This window comes from Daucus carota, chromosome 7 (genome assembly GCF_001625215.2).
Source record: "Daucus carota subsp. sativus chromosome 7, DH1 v3.0, whole genome shotgun sequence".
NCBI lineage: Eukaryota > Viridiplantae > Streptophyta > Magnoliopsida > Apiales > Apiaceae > Daucus > Daucus carota.
Window position 1 is genome coordinate 2,246,091 of NC_030387.2, and position 25,236 is coordinate 2,271,326.

The 25,236-nt window shown below is 34.5% G+C and overlaps 4 protein-coding genes across 4 annotated transcripts; 1 reads left to right on the forward strand and 3 right to left on the reverse strand.

Moving 5' to 3' along the window:
- Positions 1–482: 482 nt before the first annotated feature.
- On the forward strand, positions 483–2,655 carry LOC108193611 (pentatricopeptide repeat-containing protein At5g13770, chloroplastic). The gene has a single exon (XM_017360336.2). It carries the CDS (start codon positions 522–524, stop codon positions 2,376–2,378), a length of 1,857 nt encoding a protein of 618 aa, XP_017215825.1. The 5' UTR covers positions 483–521; the 3' UTR covers positions 2,379–2,655.
- A 612-nt stretch (positions 2,656–3,267) lies between these two features.
- On the reverse strand, positions 3,268–4,797 carry LOC108195250 (lignin-forming anionic peroxidase). The gene is made up of 4 exons (XM_017362204.2): positions 4,473–4,797; positions 4,189–4,380; positions 3,934–4,099; positions 3,268–3,835 (listed from the first exon to the last, which is right to left on the reverse strand). The coding sequence occupies exons 1-4, from the start codon at positions 4,695–4,697 to the stop codon at positions 3,447–3,449; spliced, it is 972 nt and encodes a 323-aa protein (XP_017217693.1). The 5' UTR covers positions 4,698–4,797; the 3' UTR covers positions 3,268–3,446.
- Positions 4,798–11,834: 7,037 nt separating this feature from the next.
- On the reverse strand, positions 11,835–14,081 carry LOC108194417 (uncharacterized). Its single transcript, XM_064081345.1, has one exon. The coding sequence runs from the start codon at positions 14,079–14,081 to the stop codon at positions 11,835–11,837; it is 2,247 nt and encodes a 748-aa protein (XP_063937415.1).
- Positions 14,082–16,143: 2,062 nt separating this feature from the next.
- LOC108195593 (lignin-forming anionic peroxidase) lies at positions 16,144–17,685 on the reverse strand. The gene is made up of 4 exons (XM_017362572.2): positions 17,382–17,685; positions 17,063–17,254; positions 16,795–16,960; positions 16,144–16,698 (listed from the first exon to the last, which is right to left on the reverse strand). Exons 1-4 carry the CDS (start codon positions 17,604–17,606, stop codon positions 16,310–16,312), a joined length of 972 nt encoding a protein of 323 aa, XP_017218061.1. The 5' UTR covers positions 17,607–17,685; the 3' UTR covers positions 16,144–16,309.
- Positions 17,686–25,236: the final 7,551 nt, after the last annotated feature.

Here is a 25,236-nt window from a genome sequence, read left to right on the forward strand (position 1 = left end):
ACTTCTCAATGTATTTTTAAATTTTTTATTTTCTAAACAAGTATATAAATATTTAAATATAATTCACAAGAAGAAAAGTAAAATATTTAGTAAAATTATATTTTGCAGTAAACCTGAAAAAATCTAACGGGAGTCTAGTGAGGGAGTAATTTAAAACTACTTGTATAATGTACCCGTTTGGCTTCATATATAGAGAAAACAAGTCCTTTTTTTTTTCGAAAAATAATATCTTTAAAAGTTTTTTGTATATAAATATAAAAAGGGGTTTGATATCCCTATTTGTCAAAAAAAAATTATTTAAAAAAATTAATTTTTTTTAGAAATAAATACTTATTTCTTGAAAAACAAGATTAGTCAAACGACTCCATACTATATGCTTTTGATGGCAGATTATGTTACACGTATCACCCACTCAGTGGTCAATTTTGCTAGCATGCATGGCACAATCCATAAGGATAAGGTATATAACATAGTTGCAAATTGCAATGTGAGTTGCCAACCTTTCATGCCTTATCTCTCAAATGGCAACCATGCCCAATTCTCCAGATTGGTCACTAGCTTGTGTTCACTGCAATCAAAGAATTCATCATCACTTGATCCCCTTCAATTCATCTTCAATAATCAAATCAAAATCTTTTCTCTTTCTCTCTTTCCTCAGCTCAACTTCAAGGCTTTTAGTTTCAAGTACCTCATCTAGCTGCAAACAACCAATTCTTGAAGATGCATCCTCTCATTCTCCTCCTGTGGCTGAACTTGAGCTCAAGTTACAGGATTTGGAGCTCCCGAAGACGACGAAAATAGAGGACTCAAATGGGTTGATTTGCACTATGTTTAAAGACCCCAAGAATCATCAACTTGGGTTTGAGTATTATCAAAAGGCTAAAGAATTGCCAGAGTTTAGACCACAGAATGCCACCATAAAGCATCTGGTCAGGTACTTGATACGTTCGAAATCTTGGAATTCTATATGGTCATTATGCGAAGATTTTGAGAAATTTCATGTGTATCCTGACAGTTCTACATGTTGTAAATTAATTAGTAGCTGCATTAGAGCTAGAAAATTTAAACTTGTAAATAAAATTATTGATCTACTGAAATGTGGTGATGGTACTCAAGGGATTGTTGTTTTGGCATTCGAGACGGCGATGAGAGGCTATAACAAACTTCATATGTATAAATCCACAATTGAAATGTATGAAGATATGAAATCAGCTGGCATTTTGTTAGACCCTGGATGTTATTGCCAGATAATGGAAGCTTATATGAAAATAGGGAATAATGATAGAGTTGTGGCATTGTTTCAAGAATTCGAGATGAAAGTAGACTGGACACCTTTTCTGCCTCAAATTTATCGAATTCTATGTGAATCATTAGGTAGATCTGGAAGGGCTTTTGAGGCTCTTGAGTTCTTTAGAGACATGACTAAGAAGGGGTTTCCTGAGGATTCTTCGTTTTACTCGACATTGATTTGTGCATTTGCGGATATTAAAGATGTGAAGATGGCTGAGGAGCTAATGATCGAAGCCGAGGGAAAGAAAATGTTGAAGGATCCAGCTACATATTTGAAGCTTGTTTTAATGTACATTGAGCAGGGGATGATGGAGAAAACTCTTGATGTAGCTGCGGTGATGAGACGTATGAATATTAAGGTATCCGACTGCATATTATGCGCTATTGTGAATGGATACTCAAAGAAGAGAGGGCTAAGTCACACAGTTAAGGTTTATGAAGACCTTATATCAGAGGGATGTGAGCCTGGCCAAGTGACTTATGCTTCGATTATAAATGTCTATTGTAGACTTGGATTACATTCCAGGGCAGAGGAAGTATTTTCGGAGATGGAGCAAAAAGGGATTTACAAATGCATGGTGGCCTATTCTAGTATAATTGCAATGTATGGTAAAACTGATAGGATAAGGGATGCCATGAGGCTTGTTGCTAAGATGAAAGAAAGGGGCTGTGCACCAAATGTATGGATATACAATTCTCTGTTGGATATGCATGGGAAAGTTGTTAATTTGAGACAAGTCGAAAAAATTTGGAAGGAAATGAAGCGAAGGAAGGTTGTGCCAGACAGGGTTAGTTATACGAGCATTATAAACGCCTACAATAAAGCTAAAGAGTTGGAAAAGTGTGTGGAATATTTTGAAGAATACAGGCTTAATGGCGGTGGCATTGATAAGGCAATGGCTGCTATAATGGTTGGTGTTTTCTCTAAGACAAACAACGTAAATGAGTTAGTCAAGCTTTTGCAGGACTTGAATGCAGAAGGGATTCAATTAGATGGAAGGCTGTATAGATCATCTTTAAATGCCTTGAGGGATTCCGGGATGCAAGCTCAAGCCAAATGGTTGTTGCAGAGCTTTGAAGCAAGATAAGTTCTACTTGATCACATGTTTTTAAACGTCGTATGTAGTAATCAAGACTCTCGCGTCAACAAGATCCCTGAGTTTGTACTTCATTGAACATGATGATCAGAGTTTAAAGGTGTAATATATTTTGAGGCATGGCTCTGCGGCCTGAAGGTTTAGTTATAATGTCAAAAATTTTGTAGCTGAATGTATCAGACACATTTGAGTACAAGTTCAAACAGAGTAGTTTATCTATTCATTTCTGACAAAGCAATCAGTCAATTGGAATTAAAGATTTTGATTATCCTCTCAAGCATCCTAACCGCGTTTATGTTTCTAAAAATTTCCCAGAGTTGAATAAAAATGGTAAAATGTTTCGTAAATATGGTTCAAAATTACTATGTGGAATACAAAGCATCTCAAAATCGAACTTTCTTTATAGAATGGAAGTACATAACAGAGAGTCACAGCAAACACGCGCTTATTGCAGACGCTTGCAGCTGGATCAAGCCAAATGCTTGCAGTAGAACTTTGAAACAAGTTACATTGAACCTCAGTTTACAAGACTCTCGTATAAGTTGCATCCAATTTAGACGAGAATTAAAATATATGATTTCAGGCCATGACTTTAGTTCGGATTATTTGAGGTGTTGACATAACTTGATATTGATAGCTAGGGCTATTGTTGATTTGATCATAGTTGTCTCCTCCAAGCATCCTTGCCGCGTATGTCGTTTTAAAAGAGATCTGAACATAAAGGTCAAGGTAAATGACATTAAAAACTCTTCTCAACTAAGTTGATTACTTCAAGCCTTCAAGTGCACCTGCTATTGTTTAAGTTGACATTTTTGGTTTAGATTGCTTCTTTTACTGTCCATGCATCAAGATAACAATAATTTAACTTTTAGATGACTAGTAACAGAATTAAAATTTTGAAAATTTCAAGATATGAGTTACAATACAATACAAAAGAAAGAAAGAATATGTAGATGAATGAATGAAGTGAACTTCAGATGAATGAATGAAGTGAACTTCTATCTACTTGTACAATTTATTTCATATCTTCCTGACAAATAGTACGCGGAGAAATTCCGTTTATGTGAGGGAACTGCAAATTCTCCTAATTACACCAGATTGACCTGTAAGGGGGCTGAGATCACTCATTTTGGCCATGGCAGCTGCAAAATCACTTTTGAATGTGGCTGGATTCTTGCTGTAATCTCTGACAATGTCATCTGTCGAGCCTCCGCTGAGAAGGATCTGATCTGTTTCAAGAAGTCCCTTCTTCTGCATTATATTCTTGTAGTAGTTGTTGTCAAATGAGGTCGATGTTACCAAATCCAGTGGGGCTAATTTGGTGTCTCTGCCACTGGAAGGACAGCCGCGTCTTCGGGTGCTTGCGAATCCAGCATCAATGTCTGATGCATTGTTGTAGATTCTGTCACGGAATGTGAAACATTGTGCCTGACCAAACGAATGTGCACCTGAAATTTTTGAACAAATATTTCATTAGTACTCAGATAACATGCATTGATAAATTTAAAATGATCGAATGAGGTAACACGTGTTACTGATTGCTTACCAGATAAAGCAACCATCTCCCTTATGGTGAAGCCCTTGTTAGCGAAGTCATCAATAAGTTTCTGGAGGTTATCGCGGAAAAAGGGAAGACCATTGGATGCTTGTGCAAAATTGGTAGTTGTAGAATCTCTTCTTCCTAGCTTTACAGTCCATGACGGACCACCAGCCTATTTATTTGATCATCAAATCGGTTAGAAAATTTATTCCAGGAGTATATTCACCTTATTCAAGGAAATTAATTCTGAAATTGACATACCAAAACAGTAGCATCACGAGCAGCAATAGATAGAATGTCTGCACAAGAGACGACCCCGGGGCAAATCTTCTCCACCGCGGTCTTGGCTCGGTCTATGACATCGTAACCTCTTACAGAATTGTTGTTTGGAGGGGCCCTCTTCTCACTTTGGATCGTAGGAGAATCATCAAGCAAGATTGATGCATCACATCCCTGTACATATAAATTATAAGTAAAATAGTAAATTAGCATTATTGTACTTAATTACAGATGAAAAAAAAGTTATCAGTAATGATATTATTTACCTGAACAAAGCAATCATGGAAGTGAAGGCGAATGAGTGAGCCTGCCATCCGACGCTCTGCAGATATGGAAGTCCTCACTTGTGTCTTAACGGTACTCTGTAAATCCGGACAAGTTTGATCATAAAATGAAGTAGATAGCTGTGCATTGCTTGGCATGCAGAAGAGAAACACAAAAAAGAAACTAGTAGCAATAGCTGCGGCGGCATTATACTTGCCAGAACCCATTTTCTTAACAATATCAATCAAGTTTTGGAGATAGCTAGCTAGGAGATGGTTGTATGTGTAGTTTGTAGTAACTAGTACGTAGTAGTGAAGAATGAAGATGGTTTATGAAATGTTGCTGCATGCACCATCCTTTTATAGCCTCTTGTATATACGCGTTTTCTAGTGCAAGGCAGACTTGCTCTCCTATTCTCCTCTGCCAGCTGCAAATAGAATAGAGATGGATTCATAGAATATTAGAATAGTAAGCGTTACTTTCTTTGAAACACTTGTTTATAGAAAAGTCAAAACTGCAACAATTAAAGTGATTTATATTAGTACTAGTTTTCTTTCATGGAAAACATGTAATGTTTCCTTCATTGAACACATGTAAAGTAGTTAAATCTAAAATTTGACCGTAGCTAGTGCCCGGAGGTACACCTGCGGTGTCATTATATTAGCTAGAGAAGCTTAACTAATTAATTTAGAAGTTCCAAAATCAAAGAAACACTAATAAATTTTATTTTAAAAAAGGAGAGAATTAGATCTCTCAACACAATTATTTAAAAATTAAAAATATAAAGTTGCAACTAGAGTCTGCTTCAAAACCTCTCTAACTAGCTCTTCTTTTCCTAGCCGTCGCTGGAGATTTAATCAGTTTTCACTTATAAAAAACTCCGAATCGGTAATATTTTTTTTGATTTGTTCTTATTTTTTCAATAATGCCCTCCACCCGGATTTGTTCCTAGAAGTTAGATTTATTCGTTTCTCAATATTTTGATTCAATGATAAGTCAAATGGCGAGTTAGACGACTGCGATTCTGTTTTAACCATACTCGGTATGTACTTATATTTATATTCCGTAAAGTAAGGATAGTATGAATTGACCCCACGACAATGGTATGAGTTCAAAATCTTTTGTTTTAGTACTTTTAAACATATTTGTTGTATATATCCTTTGTTATTGGTTATATATTTCGTAATTGAATTTTGTGATTCATTTTTAAGCTGGATATAAAAGACTTTATATTGCAATTTGTGTTTTAGGCTTGTTTTATCTTTAATTTTAATTATTGTGTCCCTTTCGAGGGAGTGCCATAGTTGATGACTTTTTGATCGTATATTGCGATTTTGTTTGTCGTTTAATAATGATTGTGTGACTTGTGTCATTTTGATGATTTTGTTTCGGTGACATATTCTTTTGTGCCTTATTCTTTCTTTCTTTCCTCCTTTTTTTTCTCTCCCTCTTTATTTTCTTCTTTTCTGCGGATTTTTGCTTTCATTTGAGATTTCTTTACAGTCATCAAAATTTTATTGACTAAATTTCTTTTCATTTGTGCCTTAATTTTATTAAACTACTTGATTCTAAAAACACTCAATTACAAGAAACGTGACTCGTGAGTAGGGATGGGCGCGGGGGCACTTCGGGGTCGGGGAGTATTACCCGCCCCCGATTCTCATATTCAAAACACATCCCCGCCCCCGCCCCGAACCCAGAATGGGGATTCTTTTCCTCCCCGATCCCCGCCCCGAACGGGGATGCCCGCGGAGATTAAGGAGGAATTTATTTTTTAATAAAAAAATAATAACTTTATAATATATAATATATGTTTTAATAAAAAACAAAATACTAACTTCTAATATACCTATAAAATGATATTATCTCATATTTCAACATCAAATCATATTAAAATTGATTTATAATATAAATAAAAGATAATTTTATAATTATAAAATATATTATATTACAATATAATTATAATCGACCAATAAAAATATATATTATTTTTTAATTTTAATAATATTATAAAAGGTATCTATTTTTAATAATTTATTTTGTATAATATATATAAACATATTATATATCTATATATATATAGGCAACTGGGGTCGGGGATCTGAGCGGGGAGACACCAATCCCCCGATCTCGCCCCGATACCCGAATTTTTTTATAAAATTTTCCCCGATCTCCGCCTCGCCCCCAAAAAATTCTCCGAATCCCCGACCCGAGGGGGGTCCGGATCGGTGTCGAGCGGGACCGGGTGAATGCCCATCCATACTCGTGAGGGGTACTTTGGTATATTCACAGTGCACGGGAAATTTTGTTAATGCACTACACCATAAAAGGCTTATAGCAACGCGGAGAAACCATTGCGCAAAGTGCTATATATGTTGCAATAGGTTCAATAGCAACAAAAGTGCCAAATTTAGGCGTTGCATCTGACCGCGTTGCAATTGGTGGATTTAGCAACAAATATATCCCCATACAGCAATGAAATTAGTTTATTGCAATAAATCGATATAGTAACAAATGTTTGTCTACAGCAACGCATTCCTTGTATTGCATTAGCTTAATTTTGTTTCATTTGGATGACTTTAAGGCAACAAATATTAGACCAATTGCAATGAATTTTAACCAAGATTTTCGCCTGTATTGTAATATTTTAATATATTTTTGTGCAACAGATTTCGATGCAATAGCAACAAATTTTTTTAAAAAAAAATGAAAAGGTCATTGCTGCAAATACAAATAGCCAGGCATATAGCCACAAATTTCAATTGTCACAAATTTCCACAGTCAATTCAGAATTCTAATTAGCATCAAGTAGCTGCCAACAATCCAAAAGCGGTACCATGACCGTGACAATATAGTCTAGACATAATTCTAAGTCGCATACTTAAATAAGCCATATAAGACATAATTTAAACAAAAGACTTAGTCTAAGCTAGACGGAGCTAGATAATTGCTAAGTTAATGATATACGACATAACAGAGGATCAGCTAGGCAGAGCCATCTCCATCATCTGAACCGATCTCATCATCTCCGTAATTGGCAGATCCATCCCCATCGCCTACATCGTCATCATCTTTGTCACTGGCAGATCCTTCCCCTTCTTTTCCATCGTCCTCGTCATCTGATCCATCAGTTTGGCCACACAATTCTTCTACATTGACATTTAAAGTGGGATTCATTTCTGCAAGTCTCCCCAAAATTTTCCCGAGTTTCTTATTCATCTTGTCATCCATTTCAGCAGCTATTTCTTTCCTCATCTTTTCCAGGTCTGCAAAATCTGTGTGACCAATATTTTCCGGTTGTTTCTTTGCAGATTTCCTTGTTCTGCCGGTTCTTCCTACCAACCAGTTTGGCCCATGAGCTTCAAAATCAATCTCAGCTTCATCCTCATCATGATCAGATGGACGTTCTTCCAAATTTTCATCATTTTCCTTTTCTTTTTCCTTTTCCTTTTCCTAAAAGTATGCCAATGCATTAGTAGAGTTGTAGACACATAATCGGACAAAAAAACTGAATATATATATATATATATATATACACACTATTTAATTAATACCCTCTTTTTATGACCCTCGCGTGTTTTTGTATACAACTCACGCTTGGCAGAACCTTCACCATCCAACTGAGCAATTTTCTATGATAAAAGAACATGCATGAGTATTTGTACAGAAATGAAATAGAATGCAGAAGAAATATTCTAGTGACTTAACATACCAATTCACTACGAAGCTGGGCAAAACTCTTACGACCAGCAGTATGAGTATCAATCACCTTCTTCCGATTTGCTATATTTTTTCCAGCTTTTTCCTCGACAAAATCATCATTCCAGTACCTCAGCAGAGCCATGAACTGTTCCAATGGAATATTTGCAGGCTTGCTTTTGATACGGTCCCTGTCATTGTTGAACTTCTTAAAGCATCGAGACTTAATTCGGCTTTTGTATACCCTCCAGTTGTCATCAAGCGTCCTCAATACCCAATCTTTCCCTTCGTCAGGAATAATGTACTTTGTCTAGTGAAGTCATTGATTAAAAATTTTAATTAATCATGTATTAAATAACTAGCAATTAGTTCATTTAACAAATATAGTGAAAAAGAACAAGACAATTATAAGAAAAATTATAGCTTTTTACCCTGACATATTCCCACCAGCCAGTTTTTTCTTCCTCTGGAACTTTAGACCAATTAACAAAATCAAGTGGAATATATAATCTTGCTATTGTCCCCAAGAAACTGCTCAATTCAGTAACTACTTTATCTTTCCTTGAGTATGGCTGAAAGTCAGAATTTAAGGAAACTACTGGCCTATCTTCGAGCTTCCTTGTGAACACATGATTCATCTTTGTAGGTCCTCTGTGCCTTTGATTTTTATTACTACTTTCACCTATATAAAAGAAGACACAAATAATTAGTTCAAGAGATCATTATTTATACTTGAGTGAAACCATTATTTAAATATGACAATAAACCTGTCTCAAATACACTTTCGATGATGGGCGCATTAGCCCCCTGATGACCCTCCACAATAGTCGCAGCCTTGTCATTTGTTTTTTGCTTTTTCACACCCCTTTTCTTTTCTGCTTGCATTGATAAGTATGTATCCATCGTACCAATTCCCTGATTGTTAGGAACCCTAATCAGCGTGGTAAGATCAACCGGTAGTGGAGGGGGTGGAGGGAGTATTGGATGGGGGAGTACTGGTGGTATATTCTCCCCATCAGCAGCCTAGAAAAAACACAAAAAAATAGGTAACCTCAAAATACAATCCAGAAATATATTAAAAAAACAAGAAAGTTAAATAAAACTAGCCATGTACCTTTTCAACATTGTTAACTGATGAACGGGTCACTCGTTTGACCGTGACCTCCTCCTTTAGAACTTTCTTTTTTTCCTACAAAATGAAAAATGGTCAAACATTAAAACTACGATTCCATATATGATATTATTTATGGAAAAAAAACAATGTCATACACTGAAAAGAATAACATGCACATCTTCCTCTTCACTTAAACTGTCATGTCCAGAAACATACGGCCTATCAAAGTTCAGTTCCAGATCTGACCATACCTCTACAACCTTTTTTCTTTTATTCTTTTTTAAATTTGCAGCTTCAGCCAGATCAGCAGCCTTCTCCTTCAGTTTAAGTCTTTCTGCTTCTTTCCGGACTTCTTCCACCCTCATCCTTCTCTTCAATTCATAATCTGCAACTTTTTCCTACAAATGAAGCAACAAATTATAAACTGAAAAATATGTGTGATATCTTATGATATTATGAGATGAAAAGAACCAATTACCGTGCCACTTTCTTTTTCCTTCTCATTCTGAGTTAAATGATCTGCCTTCTCCTTTTCAGTTGATTTCATTTTCTCCTGAGGCTCACTTGCATTTTTCTTCTCATTTTCACTATCTTTTTTCCTTTTTCTGTTACTCTGTTGATCTGCGGATTTCTTTTCAGTATTTCTTTTCTTCTCAAGCTCATATGCATCCCTGGCCAACTTGTTTTTTTCTACTTGTTGTTGTTTAAGATCCTGAACTGTCACAAACTTTCGTTTCACCTGGGAATCAACACCTGGAACAAGAGTACAAGAAAGAAAAGATATAAATGCAGAAGCAATTTAAAAATTATTCACAAAATAAGAAATGTAGCAAAGTACAGTTTAATTACCTTCAAAAAATGAAGTCCTTGGCCTTACAATTACATGGGGTTGGGTCTGCCTTAAAGGCTCAATCGACTTGTCAATAACCGTGTCGACATACAGATCTAAGTAAGAACCATTGCTCATACCTTTTCCAAGACGAATTGCATCTGCATCCGTATCAATTAATTTCCAGCCACCGCCTTGTTTCTTTACATATACTCCTCCAATTTCATTATATCCAAGATCATCTTTTACATATTCCATGATTACCGTGTAGGAAAATTTATCAGGGTCAACAGCTTCAGCAATGGTGAAACAGCTTCCACGAGAGTACTTGTTTTTCTGAAACTCTCCCTTGTGGTAGAACCTGAGAAAAAAATAGTTGTCTGCCATTTCCTGAAAATAAGATAAACAACACAAGGTCATTAGTCCACATATTTTTCTTATATAAACAGAGCATGAGTTAACAAGTAAATCAGTAATCACTACAAGAAGAAATCATTACAAACAAAGCATTCATTACAAACAAAAGTATTCATTACAAACAAAAGTATTCATTGAATTACAAGAAAAGGAAAATGACATAGCAAAAACTAGGAACATTAATCAGTCTAATTCATTCAATATCTTCATCATCAGCTTTATCTCCACTAAACGATTCACGGCACATTTCACCCGGCATGTCATCCCTGCACCAACTAACATCATCACGCTGGTTCTGCATTTTAAAGTTCAATCCTGTATCATGCACAGTGGGTCCATAAACATCCTCCAAGACATCAGTTTCGATGCCTATATTATCGTACTCCTTAGGTAATTTCTTTACAACAAAATGCAGATTATTTTCAATACAATCTTGAATATAGAAAATTTGTTGTACTTGAGTAGCTAGAACAAAAGGATCATCCTTTTGAATATTTTTTGAGAAATTGACGCGTGTAAGGCCATAACAGTCCTTATCCTTTTCATACCAACAACATCTGAATAGAACTACTGTGATTGCTCCCCAATAATCTACTTCAATAATTTCTTCGATTGCTCCAAAGTAAGTAACATCCCCAATTGTTGGATTTTTATCTTTAGAACTCGCAAAACAGGTGGTTAGTGCTGTCAAAATGACACCGCTATTTTGTGTAGTACACTTGGCATCTCTTTTCTTGGTATGGAATCTGAACCCATTTACGACATGGGCAGAATACTTTTTAGCTGCGCGTTGAGGGCCCCTTGACAAATTTAACAATTCTGATGAAGGTTCTTTCAATTTCTGCACCTCATCTTTCAACCACTGGTGAAATTCTACTGTATGTGATTTTTCTCTTGCATATTTCTTTGACTTCCCATGACTTTCAATTAAGGTATGATGTTCCCTATTATTTAGACAACAAATTTTAATACAACATTGTACTAGTTTAAGGAATAACTACTTTATTTACTTAAATAAATACTAGGAACATATATATAAGAACGTACCCAAGTAGCTTTTCAATTTCTATGTTTCCACAGTTGAAAAGCACATATAGATGAACCTTAATCCAATCCTTGTCTTCCAACTCTACTGATTTACCATCTTTGTTTCTTCTTGACCCAATTGAGTATCCAACATGTATGTTTTGTTCATTCTTAGTTTTGATAGTATCATTTAGAAATCTAGAACAAAACGTGATACACTCATCTGCCAAATACCCTTCAGCCATGGACCCCTCCGGTTTACTCCTATTGCGGACATAATTAAGATTTCAATTTGCACAGGTATCGCTCAATTCCGAACATCCATCTAAGGTGCACTGGTCCTCCAAATTCCAGTTCCTTACACAAATGAACTGGAAGGTGAACCATGATGTCGAAAAAGGCAGGTGGAAAGATTGTTTCTAACTGACAGAGGATTTCAATTATTTCCTCTTGCAACTTAGGAATATCCTCCAGGTCAATCACTTTGCCGCATAAACCCCTAAAAAAAGCACTCAATCTCAGCAAAGCCACTGCAACCTCTGGTTTTGAGGTCTTTACGACAGCAAATTGTAGTAAATACTGAAGCATAAAGTGTGCATCGTGACTTTTATACCCAAATATCTTTCTTTCAGCAATATGTACGCAGCGACTAATATTAGATGCAGTTCCATGTGGAAGCTTTGCATTCTTGAAAACTGAGCAGAAAAGCTTCTTTTCTTTTTTAGTCATGTCAAAAATTGCGGCCCTGATTTCATATTGATTGGTATCACCAATTCTGATAGGGTGAAGAGCCTTACGAATACCCATTTCCTGTAGATCTTTTCGAGCACTGAGATGATCTTTCGTCCTACCGCCAAGATTCAACAGAGTCCCTAATATTTTATCACAAATATTTTTTTCTATGTGCATTAGATCTAGATTATGCCTAACCAGGTTTTCCCTCCAATATGGTAATTCAAAAAATATGGACTTCTTTTTAAAGGGACACCCTGTCTCTCGTTTCCTTTTCTTTAAATCTCGCTTTCCGAAACAATTCTCATATCCAAATAATAGTTCTTCAATGTCCATTCCAGACAATGGAGGTGGAGAAACATCTGTTTCGACCATACCATTGAATCTTTTATAGTCGTACCTAAGCTTGTGGCCAGGAGGAAGGAACTTTCTATGATTCATGTAGACAACTTTTCGACTATGTTTCAAATAGGTTGAAGAAGTACAATAGTGGCAATTGGGACAACCTAACTTACCTTTCGTGCTCCACCCCGATAAAACTGCATACCCCGGAAAATCACTGATGGTCCATAATAGACTCGCGTGCAACGTAAAGGTCTGGTCAGCGTGGGAATCATAAGTTTCTAAACCTATGTCCCATAATTCTTTTAACTCTGCAACCAGTGGCTGCAAATACACATCTATGTCGTTACCAGGGTACTCAGGACCCGGGATTAGTGTTGATAAAATCAAATTTTCTGGTTTCATAATCAACCAAGGAGGAAGATTATAATTGACCAGAACAACTGGCCAGGTGGAGTGACTTATATTCATTGATCGGTAAGGATTGACACCATCTGCAGCTAATCCTAACCTCACATTTCGAATTTCTGCTGCAAATTTTGGATGACTAGCATCCATTGACCTCCACCCCTCTGCATCCGCTGGATGCCTTAACTTTCCGTCTTTTGTTCGCCCCACTGCATGCCACTTCATGAGTTCAGAATACTCTTTACACATGAAAAGCCGTTGCAACCTTGGTTTTAGTGGAAAGTATCTCAAGACTTTTGCGGGAATCTTAGAGCTGTTTTCTTGTACTTTAGTGGAAAAAGGTGCACGGTTATCTTTCTTAGAGACTACCCACCTTGACGCCCCACAAAATTTACACTTAATTTCATCTTTGTTTTCAGACCAATATAACATGCAATCGTTCGGACAAGCATGTATCTTTTCATAATCAAGGCCTAAATCTCTAATCATTTTTTTGGCAACACTAAAATAAGAAGGCAGGTTTACATTCGGGAAAGCTTCCTTCAACAATTGTAAAATACCGCTGAATGCAGACTCGGTAAAACCATGACTGCACTTTAATTGGTAAAGTCTGACTATGAAGCCTAATTGCGTGAAATTTTCAGACCCGGGAAACAGAGGTTGTTTCCCTTCCTGAACAAGCTTATAGAAGTCTTTTGCAGCTTTATTCATTCCATTTCTAGCTCTACCTTCATTGCGAATCATTTCATCAAAATCATCACCTAGGCCTATACACATATCAGAATCATCCATCCCTACATCATCAGGCTTTCTAAACTTGTCGGTTGACACTTCAAATATCCAATTACTAAATGATGGACAAGGACCATTAAACACGAGATGTTCATATACATTGTCCGGAGAAATCCAGAAACGGTTACTGCAATCTTTGCAAGGGCAGCGTAATTCATTTCCTATGGAGAAATTATCAAACGCATTCCTAACAAAATGTGTGGCACCATTACTATAACCCTCACTGTGCTTTGGCAGTGAAATCCAAGTCATGATTATTTTGCAATTTCACAAACCTATTTTCTACACAAGAAATCAAGCAAAATATATACATAAAAACAGAGTTCTCAAAACATAAATATTTATATACACAACACAAAATAACATATCATATATATCTCAACACAAACAACATATATATGCACAACACAAACGCCATTAACATATGAACACAAGTAATTTTTAAATAATAACAGTCACAAATGAAGCCCTAATCAACAAATTAACAAGCCCTGATTGAAGCCCTAATCAACAAACATGCACTAATTGAAACACCCATTTCGATTTACTAACAAATAAACATCGATTGAAGGTGTATGATTGATTTGGGGAAGAAAATCGACTTATACAGTTCAGTTATTTACCTGGTAGCTACGAGCTTCTGTTGTCCGAGCTTGAATATTCGAGCTTGATACTTTCTCTAGCTTGAATCTTCGAGCTTGAATCTCCCAGATAACCTAGCTTGAATCCCCTCTTTCTCTCTTGCCTTCTCGATCGTCTCTCTCTCCCTGAGCTGCTTGTATAATGTATCTATGTAATATTATTACAAGTGTTAGTACAATAATGTATCTGTGTTGACTGGGGTGGAAAATAGCCCGGTAAAAAAAAATAAAGAAACCCCGCTTATTTTTTGAACCCGGGAAAGTTTGGGCCCAAAATTTTGAACTCTATTGCAACAACTTTAGAAATCCGTTGCAATTGTTATAGATTTTTCGAAAAGTTACACTCAGTTGTAACATTTTTAAAAAATATTGCAACAGCTATTGGTTTGTCAAAATTTGTTAAGAAATAGCAACAATTTATGATCAAATTTCAGACTTGGCGTTGCTATAGCCCTTTTATGGTGTAGTGTATGACTAGCTATTATCATTTATCAGCTAATACGTCCATCACTTGTCTGAATATAAGAATAGATTTAGATGTACAGGTTCAGTTATGTTTTTCATGCACATTTCTAGAAATCTTCCTCTCAGGTTGATATAGTTCTAGTTTGAAAATCTCTCTAATGGAGAAGTTGTACACACAGTTTTAATACATTTTTCATTCGTCTATCTTGTTATCAGCTTTAGCGACAAGCATGTATCATAAAGAACAGCGAGTATTCCTTTTGTTCGATTTGTGTTGATTACTTCAGAAGCTGACTTGTAGCAGTATCCTTGCCGGGTATGTCGTTTTTAAAGAGATATGAACATAAAGGTCAAGGTAAATGACATTAAAAACTCTTCTCAACTAATTTGATTACTTCAAGCCTTCGACTGCCCCTGTTATTGCTTAAGTTGACATTTCGATTTGATTGCTTCTTTTACTGTCCATGCATCAAGATAACAATAAATTAACAATTGCTAAAGAATGGATGTTCTATTAGAGCTGTTCGCGAACAAGCTCGAGCTCGGCTCGATAAAAGCTTGGTTCGGCTCGGTTCGTTAAAAACTCGAGCTCGAGCTCGAACACATAAATGTGTTCGTTAAAAAAACGAGCTCGAGCCGAGCTTTTAGTGTGTTCGGCTCGAGCTCGGCTCGTTAAAACTCGAAAAAATGTAATTTTTTATGATAATTTCGTAATATATATGTGTTATTGAACGCCAAATTCAACATATAATATATCAAATCCATCAGGAGAATATTAATTATAACATGGTACCATCAAAACACACTAAAAATTTTATTTGGCTTGCTATTTTAAGAGTAAAGTAGCGGTTTGACCTTATTTTTCTCTTGCTCGGCTCGGCTCGGCTCGGCTAGTATTTGTTCGTGAACAAGCTCGTGTTCGGCTCGTTAGTTAACGAGCTCGAGCTCGAACACACTTTTTTGTTCGATAAGAAAGCTCGGCTCGGTTCGATAGGAAAAAACTTAAAGCTCGGCTCGGCTCCGTTAAAATTCAGCTCGGCTCGGTTCGATAGGAAAAAACTTAAAGCTCGGCTCGGCCAAAATTCGGCTCGGCTCGGTTCGTGAACAGCCCTATTTTCTATACTGCTTGCGCAACCTGCAATCGAATAGGTTTACCAAAATACTATTTCATTGCTTCAGAAAACTTTACTAGAGTCTACAGAGAAATATAGTAAAAGAGAGAGTTTTAATAACACTTGAAACTTGATATGAGTTACAATACAATACAAAAGAAATAAAGAAAGAATATGTAGATGAATGAATGAAGTGAACTTCTATCTACTTGTACAATTTATTTCATATCTTCCTGACAAATAGTATGCGGAGAAATTCTGTTTATGCGAGGGAACTGCAAATTCTCCTAATCACACCAGATTGACCTGTAAGGGGGCTGAGATCACTCATTTTGGCCATGGCAGCTGCAAAATCACTTTTGAATGTTGCTGGATTCTTGCTGTAATCTCTGACAATGTCATCTGTGGAGCCGCCGCTGAGAAGGATCTGATCTGTTTCAAGAAGTCCTTTCTTCTGCATTATATTCTTGTAGTAGTTGTTGTCAAAGGAAGTCGATGTTACCAAATCCAGTGGGGCTAATTTGCTGTCTCCACCGCTGGAAGGACAGCCACGTCTTCGGGTGCTTGCGAATCCAGCATCAATGTCAGATGCATTGTTGTAGATTCTGTCACGGAATGTGAAACATTGTGCCTGACCAAACGAATGTGCACCTGAAAATTTTTTAACAATTTTTTCATTAGTAAGATAAAATGCATTCATAATTTTGAAATGATTGAATGAGGTAACATGTGTTACTGATCACTTACCGGATAATGCAACCATCTCCCTTATGGTGAAGCCCTTGTTAGCGAAGTCATCAATAAGTTTCTGCAGGTTATCGCGGAAAAAGGGAAGACCATTGGATGCTTGTGCAAAATTGGTAGTTGTGGAATCCCTTCTTCCTAGCTTTACAGTCCATGACGGACCACCAGCCTATTTATTTAGTCATCAAATTAATTAGAAAATTTATTCCAGGAGAATGTATCGAGTACATTTATCCAATCTGAAAATTTATTCAATCTGAAAATGACATACCAAAACAGTAGCATCGCGAGCAGCAATAGATAAAATGTCTGCACAAGAGACGATCCCTGGGCAAATCTTCTCAACCGCGGTCTTGGCTCTGTCTATGACATCGTAACCTCTTACAGAATTCTTGTTTGGAGGGGCGCTCTTCTCACTTTGGATCGTAGGAGAATCATCAAGCAAGATTGATGCATCACATCCCTATACATATCAATTTGAAGTCAATTAGTAAACTCACATTATTGTAGTACTTACAGATGATTTTTTTTTTTGGGTAGCCAGTTTGAAATAAAACCCTTTTTTTTTATCATGGTATAAAATTATCTACCTGAACAAAGCAATCATGGAAATGAAGGCGAATGAGTGAGCCTGCCATCCGACGCTCTGCAGATATGGAAGTCCTGACTTGTGTCTTAACCGTACTCTGTAAATCCGGACAAGTTTGATCATAAAATGAAGTAGATAGCTGTGCATTGCATGGCATGCAGAAGAGAAACACAAAAAAGAAACTAGTGGCAGCAATAGCTGCGGCACTATATTTGCCAGAACCCATTTTCTTAACAATATCAATCAAGTTTTGGAGAGCAGATGGTTGTGTATGTAGTTTGTAGTACGTAAGTGAAGAATGAGGATTGTTTATGAAATGTTGCTGCATGCACCATCTTTTTATAGGGCTATTAGATCAGCTATTTTATTGTATACGCGTTTACTTTTGAGAAGGCAGACTTGTTCTCTGGCAGATTAGATAGAATATAGAGAGAATAGTAAGCGTTACTTTCTTTGAAACACTTGTTGTTTATAAATAGTCAAAATTGCAATACAAGAACTCATATTTAAATATAGATTTCCAAATACCAAAACACATGCAAAGTAGTTAAATCAAAACTTGCTTCTCCGAAGGACGGGGATAGCTTGCATTTCTTCTGTGAGTAAAAATATTTTGACAAAAAAAAGGTAAAATAGTTAAACCAAAACTTCGACGGATAGAGCCTATGCGGAACATTTAACTTCAAAGGAAAAAATGAACACCTGTTTTTGTTCTTCTTAGGTCTCTGATCATGAACCCCCCTTAAAAATTGAGTTGGCATATCAAATTAAACAATATAATAAATTTTTTTCAAAAAATAGCACTCCAGTCATACCCACCAATTACCTATAATTTTAGCCAATATGCATGATTATATTTGTCGAAACTCTACAGGTCCGTAATAAATATATAAGAAGATTACACATCATTTATTAGCATATTAAACTGATATATTTCATTTATAATAATAGAAATATTAATAATATATTATTTTTAAATTATAGTCATACAATATAGCCAATACCATCGGAGCACAATTTCTTACAAGTTCAGAAAATTTTACAAAGGTGCAATATAACCAACAATTATAACTAACCACATTGGAGATGTTTTTAACGGCAGTGAAATCAAAAATGAAAAATAAGAAAACAAAATATAAAATTATAATTTAAATTGTTATTTCATAGGTTAAATATGAGTTTAGCGCTATATGGATTTTAGTAAAATCCCTACGGCGCTAAAGTCATATTTAAGCGGCAGAAAAATGAAAAATTAAAAATTAATACACATTTGTTGATTGATATTCAGATAGAATGTTGTAAATGTTATTCATAATTATTTGGTGTCATATCTTTAAGATTACGGATTGAATTAAAAGTTATACCCTAACCGAAATCACTATCATTTTATAATTATATCTTAGTAAGATATAACCGGCGCTATCGTTGAAAACGACGTGTTTTCTTTATGTGAGAAAATGAAAATGACATTTTTTCTTGTAACATAAATATCCACGAGTTTGCATGCATCTTTGTGATAATATTGCGGCGAAGACTTTAATCATCTCGATTATCTTCATTTCAGTTCTGTTATTTAATTTTTTGCGAAGCTTACCCCGTGATATGAACAAAAAGCAAGAATAAATTAAGTACTAGTCGTCGATATCTCTCGTCATTCAACACGATAAATAAAGCAAGTTGCAATAAAAAACTAATCTCTTCGCATCTTCATTGAGGTGCATCACGAGTACATTTGACCTAGAGATATCAATAGGTGGTGTGTTTGTCCAGAAGACAATAGTGTTTTCGGACTTATCAACTATTAAATAAATAACGGTACGAACAAGAAATATTCAACTCCCACCCTCCGATCGAGTCCAATAAATTTAGCATGTGTACGTAGTTTACCTACTACACTCTTCGAATTTTCATCAGAGGGAAAATAGTAACTTCGAGTCATTTTGATGAGCATTGCAGCTACAAAATCATTTGGGATGATTTTTGCTGTAGACTCTCATAATTAGGGTTCATGTCACAGCGGCACGGGCATGCCAAACTGGGCATGCCCTAGGCATGCCTTTTGTTCATTTGGCATGTTTTTTTACTAATTTTTTATATAAATAATAAAATTTATATAAATATTATATCTTATAAATATTGAAAATTTTAAATATAGTCCAACTTCATAGTTAAATATTAGATTAACTACTAATATAAGTTGGTACTGTACTAAGTTCTGTTCTTAATAATTACTAACTTTTGTTATATTTGTAACTGCACTTTAGTATCAATCCTATAATGATGCAGCAGTTTTTTCTATATTTAATGGAAAATGGCATGCCATTTGGGCATGCCTTTTTGTAAAATACATGTTTATAGGCATGCCAGTGAAAACTGCCGTGACATGTACCCTACTCATAATGTCATTTGTTGGAACCCCACTAAAAAGGATCTGAGATCCGTCTCTAAAATTTTGTTTTTATTCTGAAAATATGAAAACAGTTTAGAGAACCGATAACAATCATTTATCAACCACAAATTCAACTTTAAAAAATTTATGACCGGTTGAAATTGTTACAAAAATGAGTGTCTTTATTGTACCGCTATTAATATCTCAAAAACAACTTGAAAATCAAATAAAAACAAATGTCCTATTTTCACTTTCTATTCCATCTCTATATATTCTTCATTTTATACTTGCATATTTATAGCAGCTCTTGGATGAGATCTATTTAATTAGGGTTTTGCGAATTGCGAGTGTGAGACGACCACCACCGTTTAATCGCATCCGGCTTTGCTTCAGCAGCAGTTAAATCTTCCGGTATTACAAAAATTTCTCTCTCTGGTGTTCATGATTGGCAGTACTGGTTGATGATATCGACGAGGAAGAAAATGGACAAAGACATTGTAAAATTATGAAAGTTGTATACGATTGTATTAAGTTGAACAATGTATTTGTAAATATTTTTAGAAAATAGTAAAATTATAAAAATATTTTAAAAAAGTGATATTTTTGAAATATACCTCACAATATTAATTAATATTATATGGTTCAAGACGAGGGATGTATATAATTTAGGACAGATTTTTGTTTTTATCTGAATTACTATGAAAAATTACTGTGTAATTTTTTTTTTGTAAAAAAATATATGAATTGTTATAAATTATAAATGACAATTGAAGCTTACATTACTAAATACACGTTATTTGGAGTATATCGAAGTTTTGGTCTTCGGTGGATTATTAGCTAAAAAAAAATTATCATCAAATAAATGATCGACATTCGGCAATTATCTTTCTCAGAATCTCTACACTTTTGAGAAAATCATCTCTCGTCAGGTCGATTATACCAAGACAACTAACAATATTCTCCCGGTTATTTGCCCAGAGCCTCCATCGATACAAGGTCTTCAATATATATACATACATGTAGTATTAATATTTATAATTATTAGTTATTAATTATATTTAATAAAATTATTATAATAATATCTATTCTTCTTCTCCATACACCAATTTAGAAATATGGACCGTCTTTAACTTTAGGCCCATGTAATAAAATAAAAAATAGATAAAAGTCCAATAAATTATAATGTTATTCAATATTTTAAATTACTTTAAGTCTTAAATATATCCAAAAAGGTAGAAAACCTAATACGCTCACTTGAGCAGATATAGAACCAACAAGAACACTAAGCCAGCAAAGGTACTCCCTCCATCCCCCTGAGTAGTATACATTGGGGGACGGGGACGCGGCACAGACTTTAATGCTCCTGCAAAGTGTAGTTGTGCAATTTATTTTTAAAATTTTTCTTTTCTGAATTAAAGTTTGGATGTTATATTTTTATACAGAAAAAGAAAATCGCAAAAATAAGTTACGGAACTATATTTTATAAGAGCATTGAAATGTGTGTCGAGCGGTTAAAAAGAAACGTATAGAATTAAATGGGACAGAGGGAGTAATATATAGTGATCTCTTCAATTCTTCTCTGTTTTGATATTTTTAATTCAAAATTTGTTATAAACACTACAAGAAAAACGGGTAAATTTGACCAAAAAAATCGGTCAAATTTAGTTAAATTTGACCGCCCGCGGTCAAATTTACCTAAATTTGACCGATTCATGTCGGTCAGTCATAACGTCGTCGAATTTAGCAAAATCGGTCAAAATTAGCTAAATTTGACCGAATATTTTTGACCGACTAAATTTGACCGCTTAAATTTGACCGAAATTTTGAAAATTTTAAAATTTGAATTTTTTTCAATTTCCCGCTTGAAAATTTGAAATTTGAATTTTTTTCAATTTGCCGCCTACAATTTATTAAATTTGACCGCATTCGGTCAAATTTATAAATTTGACCGAATGCGGTCAAATTTCAAATTTGACCATATCTGGTCAAATTTAAACCTGGACAGAATGTATTTTGCTACTTTGTGGTATATTCTTGTGTGCGAATTTTAATACTTTATTTAGTAAATTCACATAATATTATCTTACTAATCAACATATATATCACATAATTCTTAAAATTATATACCTTATTAACAAAAAAAATCGTAATGAAATTCATGTACATTAAGAATTTTTCTATTTACAAAAGAAATGTTACAAATTTAATATAAGTTCCTAATTGGATTTTGTAGTTCCACTTTGTTCCTTATCAATTTGGACGGAAATTGTGACTTGAGATTTTTGGTCGACGGAGTTGTTTCTCGGACGCCGGAGTTGCTTGAGTTGCCGGAATTCCTCCCAAATTACCATTCCACGAGTTAATTTTCTTGGTGATATTCTTGTACAAATAATGTTATTGTAGATAGAGATTGTGTATGTATAAATATATATGGTTATGAATGTGTATGTAAAAGAGGGGAAGAGGGGAAGATGGAGTCATGGAGTCATGGAGATGGGGAGGGGGAGATGGAGTCATGGAGATGAAGATGGGGAGGGGGGGGGAGAGAGAGATTTGGAGAATGGAGAGTGTATTTAGGTTATAATGTGTGTTTGTATGTATATATAGGATAAGGATATGTTGTGATGATTTTAGACCGTTGGATTGTTGTGTTGGTATGTTAAATAAGGACCATTAGATGTGTTTCACGCGGATTGCTGACATGGCAATAAATTTGACCGCTGGCGGTCAAATTTAGTTAAAATTGACCGCTGGCGGTCAAATTTAACTTTGGGCGGCAAATTTCCCTCACAAAATAATTCGAATTATTTGAATGCAAATTTGACCATCGCTGGTCGAAAATGTAAATTTGACCGATTTCGGTCAAAAAAATTTCATAGATTAATTTCAAAAAAAGCAAAATAAATATATAATCATTTAATTAAATTACTAAAAAAAAGGTGCTAAATTCAAATAGTATTATCTTAACATCTATATGTTTGGACTGTTGAAAATATCATTTAAAAAATTTATTTTGTTAATCAGAAACGAATCTCATTTTAAGGAGTAGTACTTCTTAATATATTTTTCTTATAAAGTCATGCAAGTCAAATTTCAAATCTTTTAATTATTTTTTCACGTGATTAAAATCAATATATTTGAACATCCGTACGGTTGGATCGTTCAAAAAATAATTTTAATAATTTATTTTGTTAATCGGGAATGAATGTTATATTAGGATTACTACTTCTCTTAATATATTTTTCTTACATGACAAAAATAAATGTATCTTAACATCCCTATGGTTGGATCGTTGAAAGAATTTTTCTTTTATTAATCAGGAATAAATCTCATTTTAAGGGGTATTACTTCATAATGGATTTTTCTTATAAAGTCATCCAATTCAAATTTCAAATCTTTTAATTATTTTTTCACATGACTGAAATCAATATATCTCAATATCCGTACGGTTGGATCGTTCAAAAAATCATTTTAATAATTTATTTTGTTAATCCGGAATCAATCTCATTTTAAGGAGTATGACTTCTTACTGGATTTTTATTCTAAGGTCATGTAAGTCAAATTTCAAATCTTTTAATTATTTTTTCACATGAATAAAATCAACATATGTTAATATCCGTACGGTTGGATCGTTGATTAAATTATTTCAAAAAATTATTATATTAATTAGGAATGAATCGCATTTTAAGGAGTAGTACTTCTTATTGAATATTTCTTACAAAGTCATGCAAATTAAATTTTAAATTTTTTAAATTATTTCACACGCCTAAAATAAATATATTTTTATTCATATTTAAAAATTTACATATATTTAAAATTTAAACTAATTAAATTTTAACATGTAATGAAAGTAATTAGATCTGGGAAGGATAAATTTGACCGCCAGCGGACAAATTTATAAATTTGACCGCCAGCGGTCAAATTTATAAATTTGACCGAAACTAGTCAATTATTATTCAAAAAATTTCCACCACTTCAAGCGGGAAATTTTGCCGCCCAAAGTTAAATTTGACCGACTTCATTTTTGACCGAAGGCGGTCAAAATTAATGACGTCAGCCCTAATTTTTTTTGGAGGGAATTTTCCCTCCTATTTTTTTTGGGACCCGCATACTAAATTTGACCGGATAAATTTGACCGGTGCTAAATTTGACCGGTTTTGGTCACATATGAAAGCGGTCAAAAATAGTCGGTCAATTTTAACCTTGACTTGATATCATATGAAGTTGACCTTAAATTTGACTGCTAGCGGTCAAAAATAAGCCGGTCAAAAATAATCGGTCAAAAATACCCGGTTTTTCTTGTAGTGAAAATAATATATTAAATGATTGTCAAAAACTTAGTCAAGAAGACTCGCAAATCTTATCAAGTAAGTTTGGTGAAACTTACTAAGGAAGACTCGCAAAGCTTATCAAGGAAGTCTGGCGAAACTTACTAAGGAAGACTCGCATAGCTTATCGAGGAAGACTTACGATACTTACTCGAGAAGAATCTTAATACTTAACCTAGAAGTATTGCAAATCTTAGTTAGGAAGATTCATCAACCAACCTCTATAAATAGCTGGTTCAGTTGAAATGAATTCTATTCTGAAAGATTCTGAAATACAACTACTTTCTCTCTCTATCTCCTATTCTCTTTATGCTTTCCAGGATAGTTTATTTTGAATCGTTGTATAATTTATTAGTATATACTACAAGATTTACAACACGTTATCAGCACGAGACTCTGCCGAACTGAGATAAGCCAAAGAAGGACTCTGCCAAACTGAGATAAGTCAAACAAGGTACATCATAAACAGGTACAATCTAACCAACTCTAAATATTGCGACTTTCACAGAAACAAGGTACGATCTATCTCTACTCATTTTGCAATTATTACTATCTTTATTGCTTATGAATTTACTATTGCTTGATTTGTTAATGGCGGCAATGCCGTTAAAACTTTTTAGTTATATCATACTGCATAGATATTAAATTGTTTGTATATTAACTTGAAATATTGATAGGTCATGTTTTATATATTTATTTTACATTCAGAATGACGAACCCTGTAAAATTAGAGTTTGTTGCCTTGGATATTTTCGGGTATAATTATCTTTCTTGGTTCCTTGATATGATATTAAACCTTAGTGCTAACAGACTAAAAGACACTATTGATTTAAAAAAAAAAAATCCCCGTTGTTTAACAAAATGCCAAACCAATTATCTTTCTTAGACATCACATCCATGAAGACCTAAAATTTGAATATCTCATTATCAGAAATCCCTTCACCCTTTGGAATAATCTCAAGGATAGATTTGATCACCAGAAACCTATTCACTTACCATCTGCCCGTTCTGACTGGTTGATTTAAGGTTACAAGATTTCAAATCTTTAGCTGAATATAATTATGTTATTTTCAAGATAAGCTCAAAATTAATTTTGTATGGTGAAAATATTATTGATGCTGAAATAATTGAAAAGACCC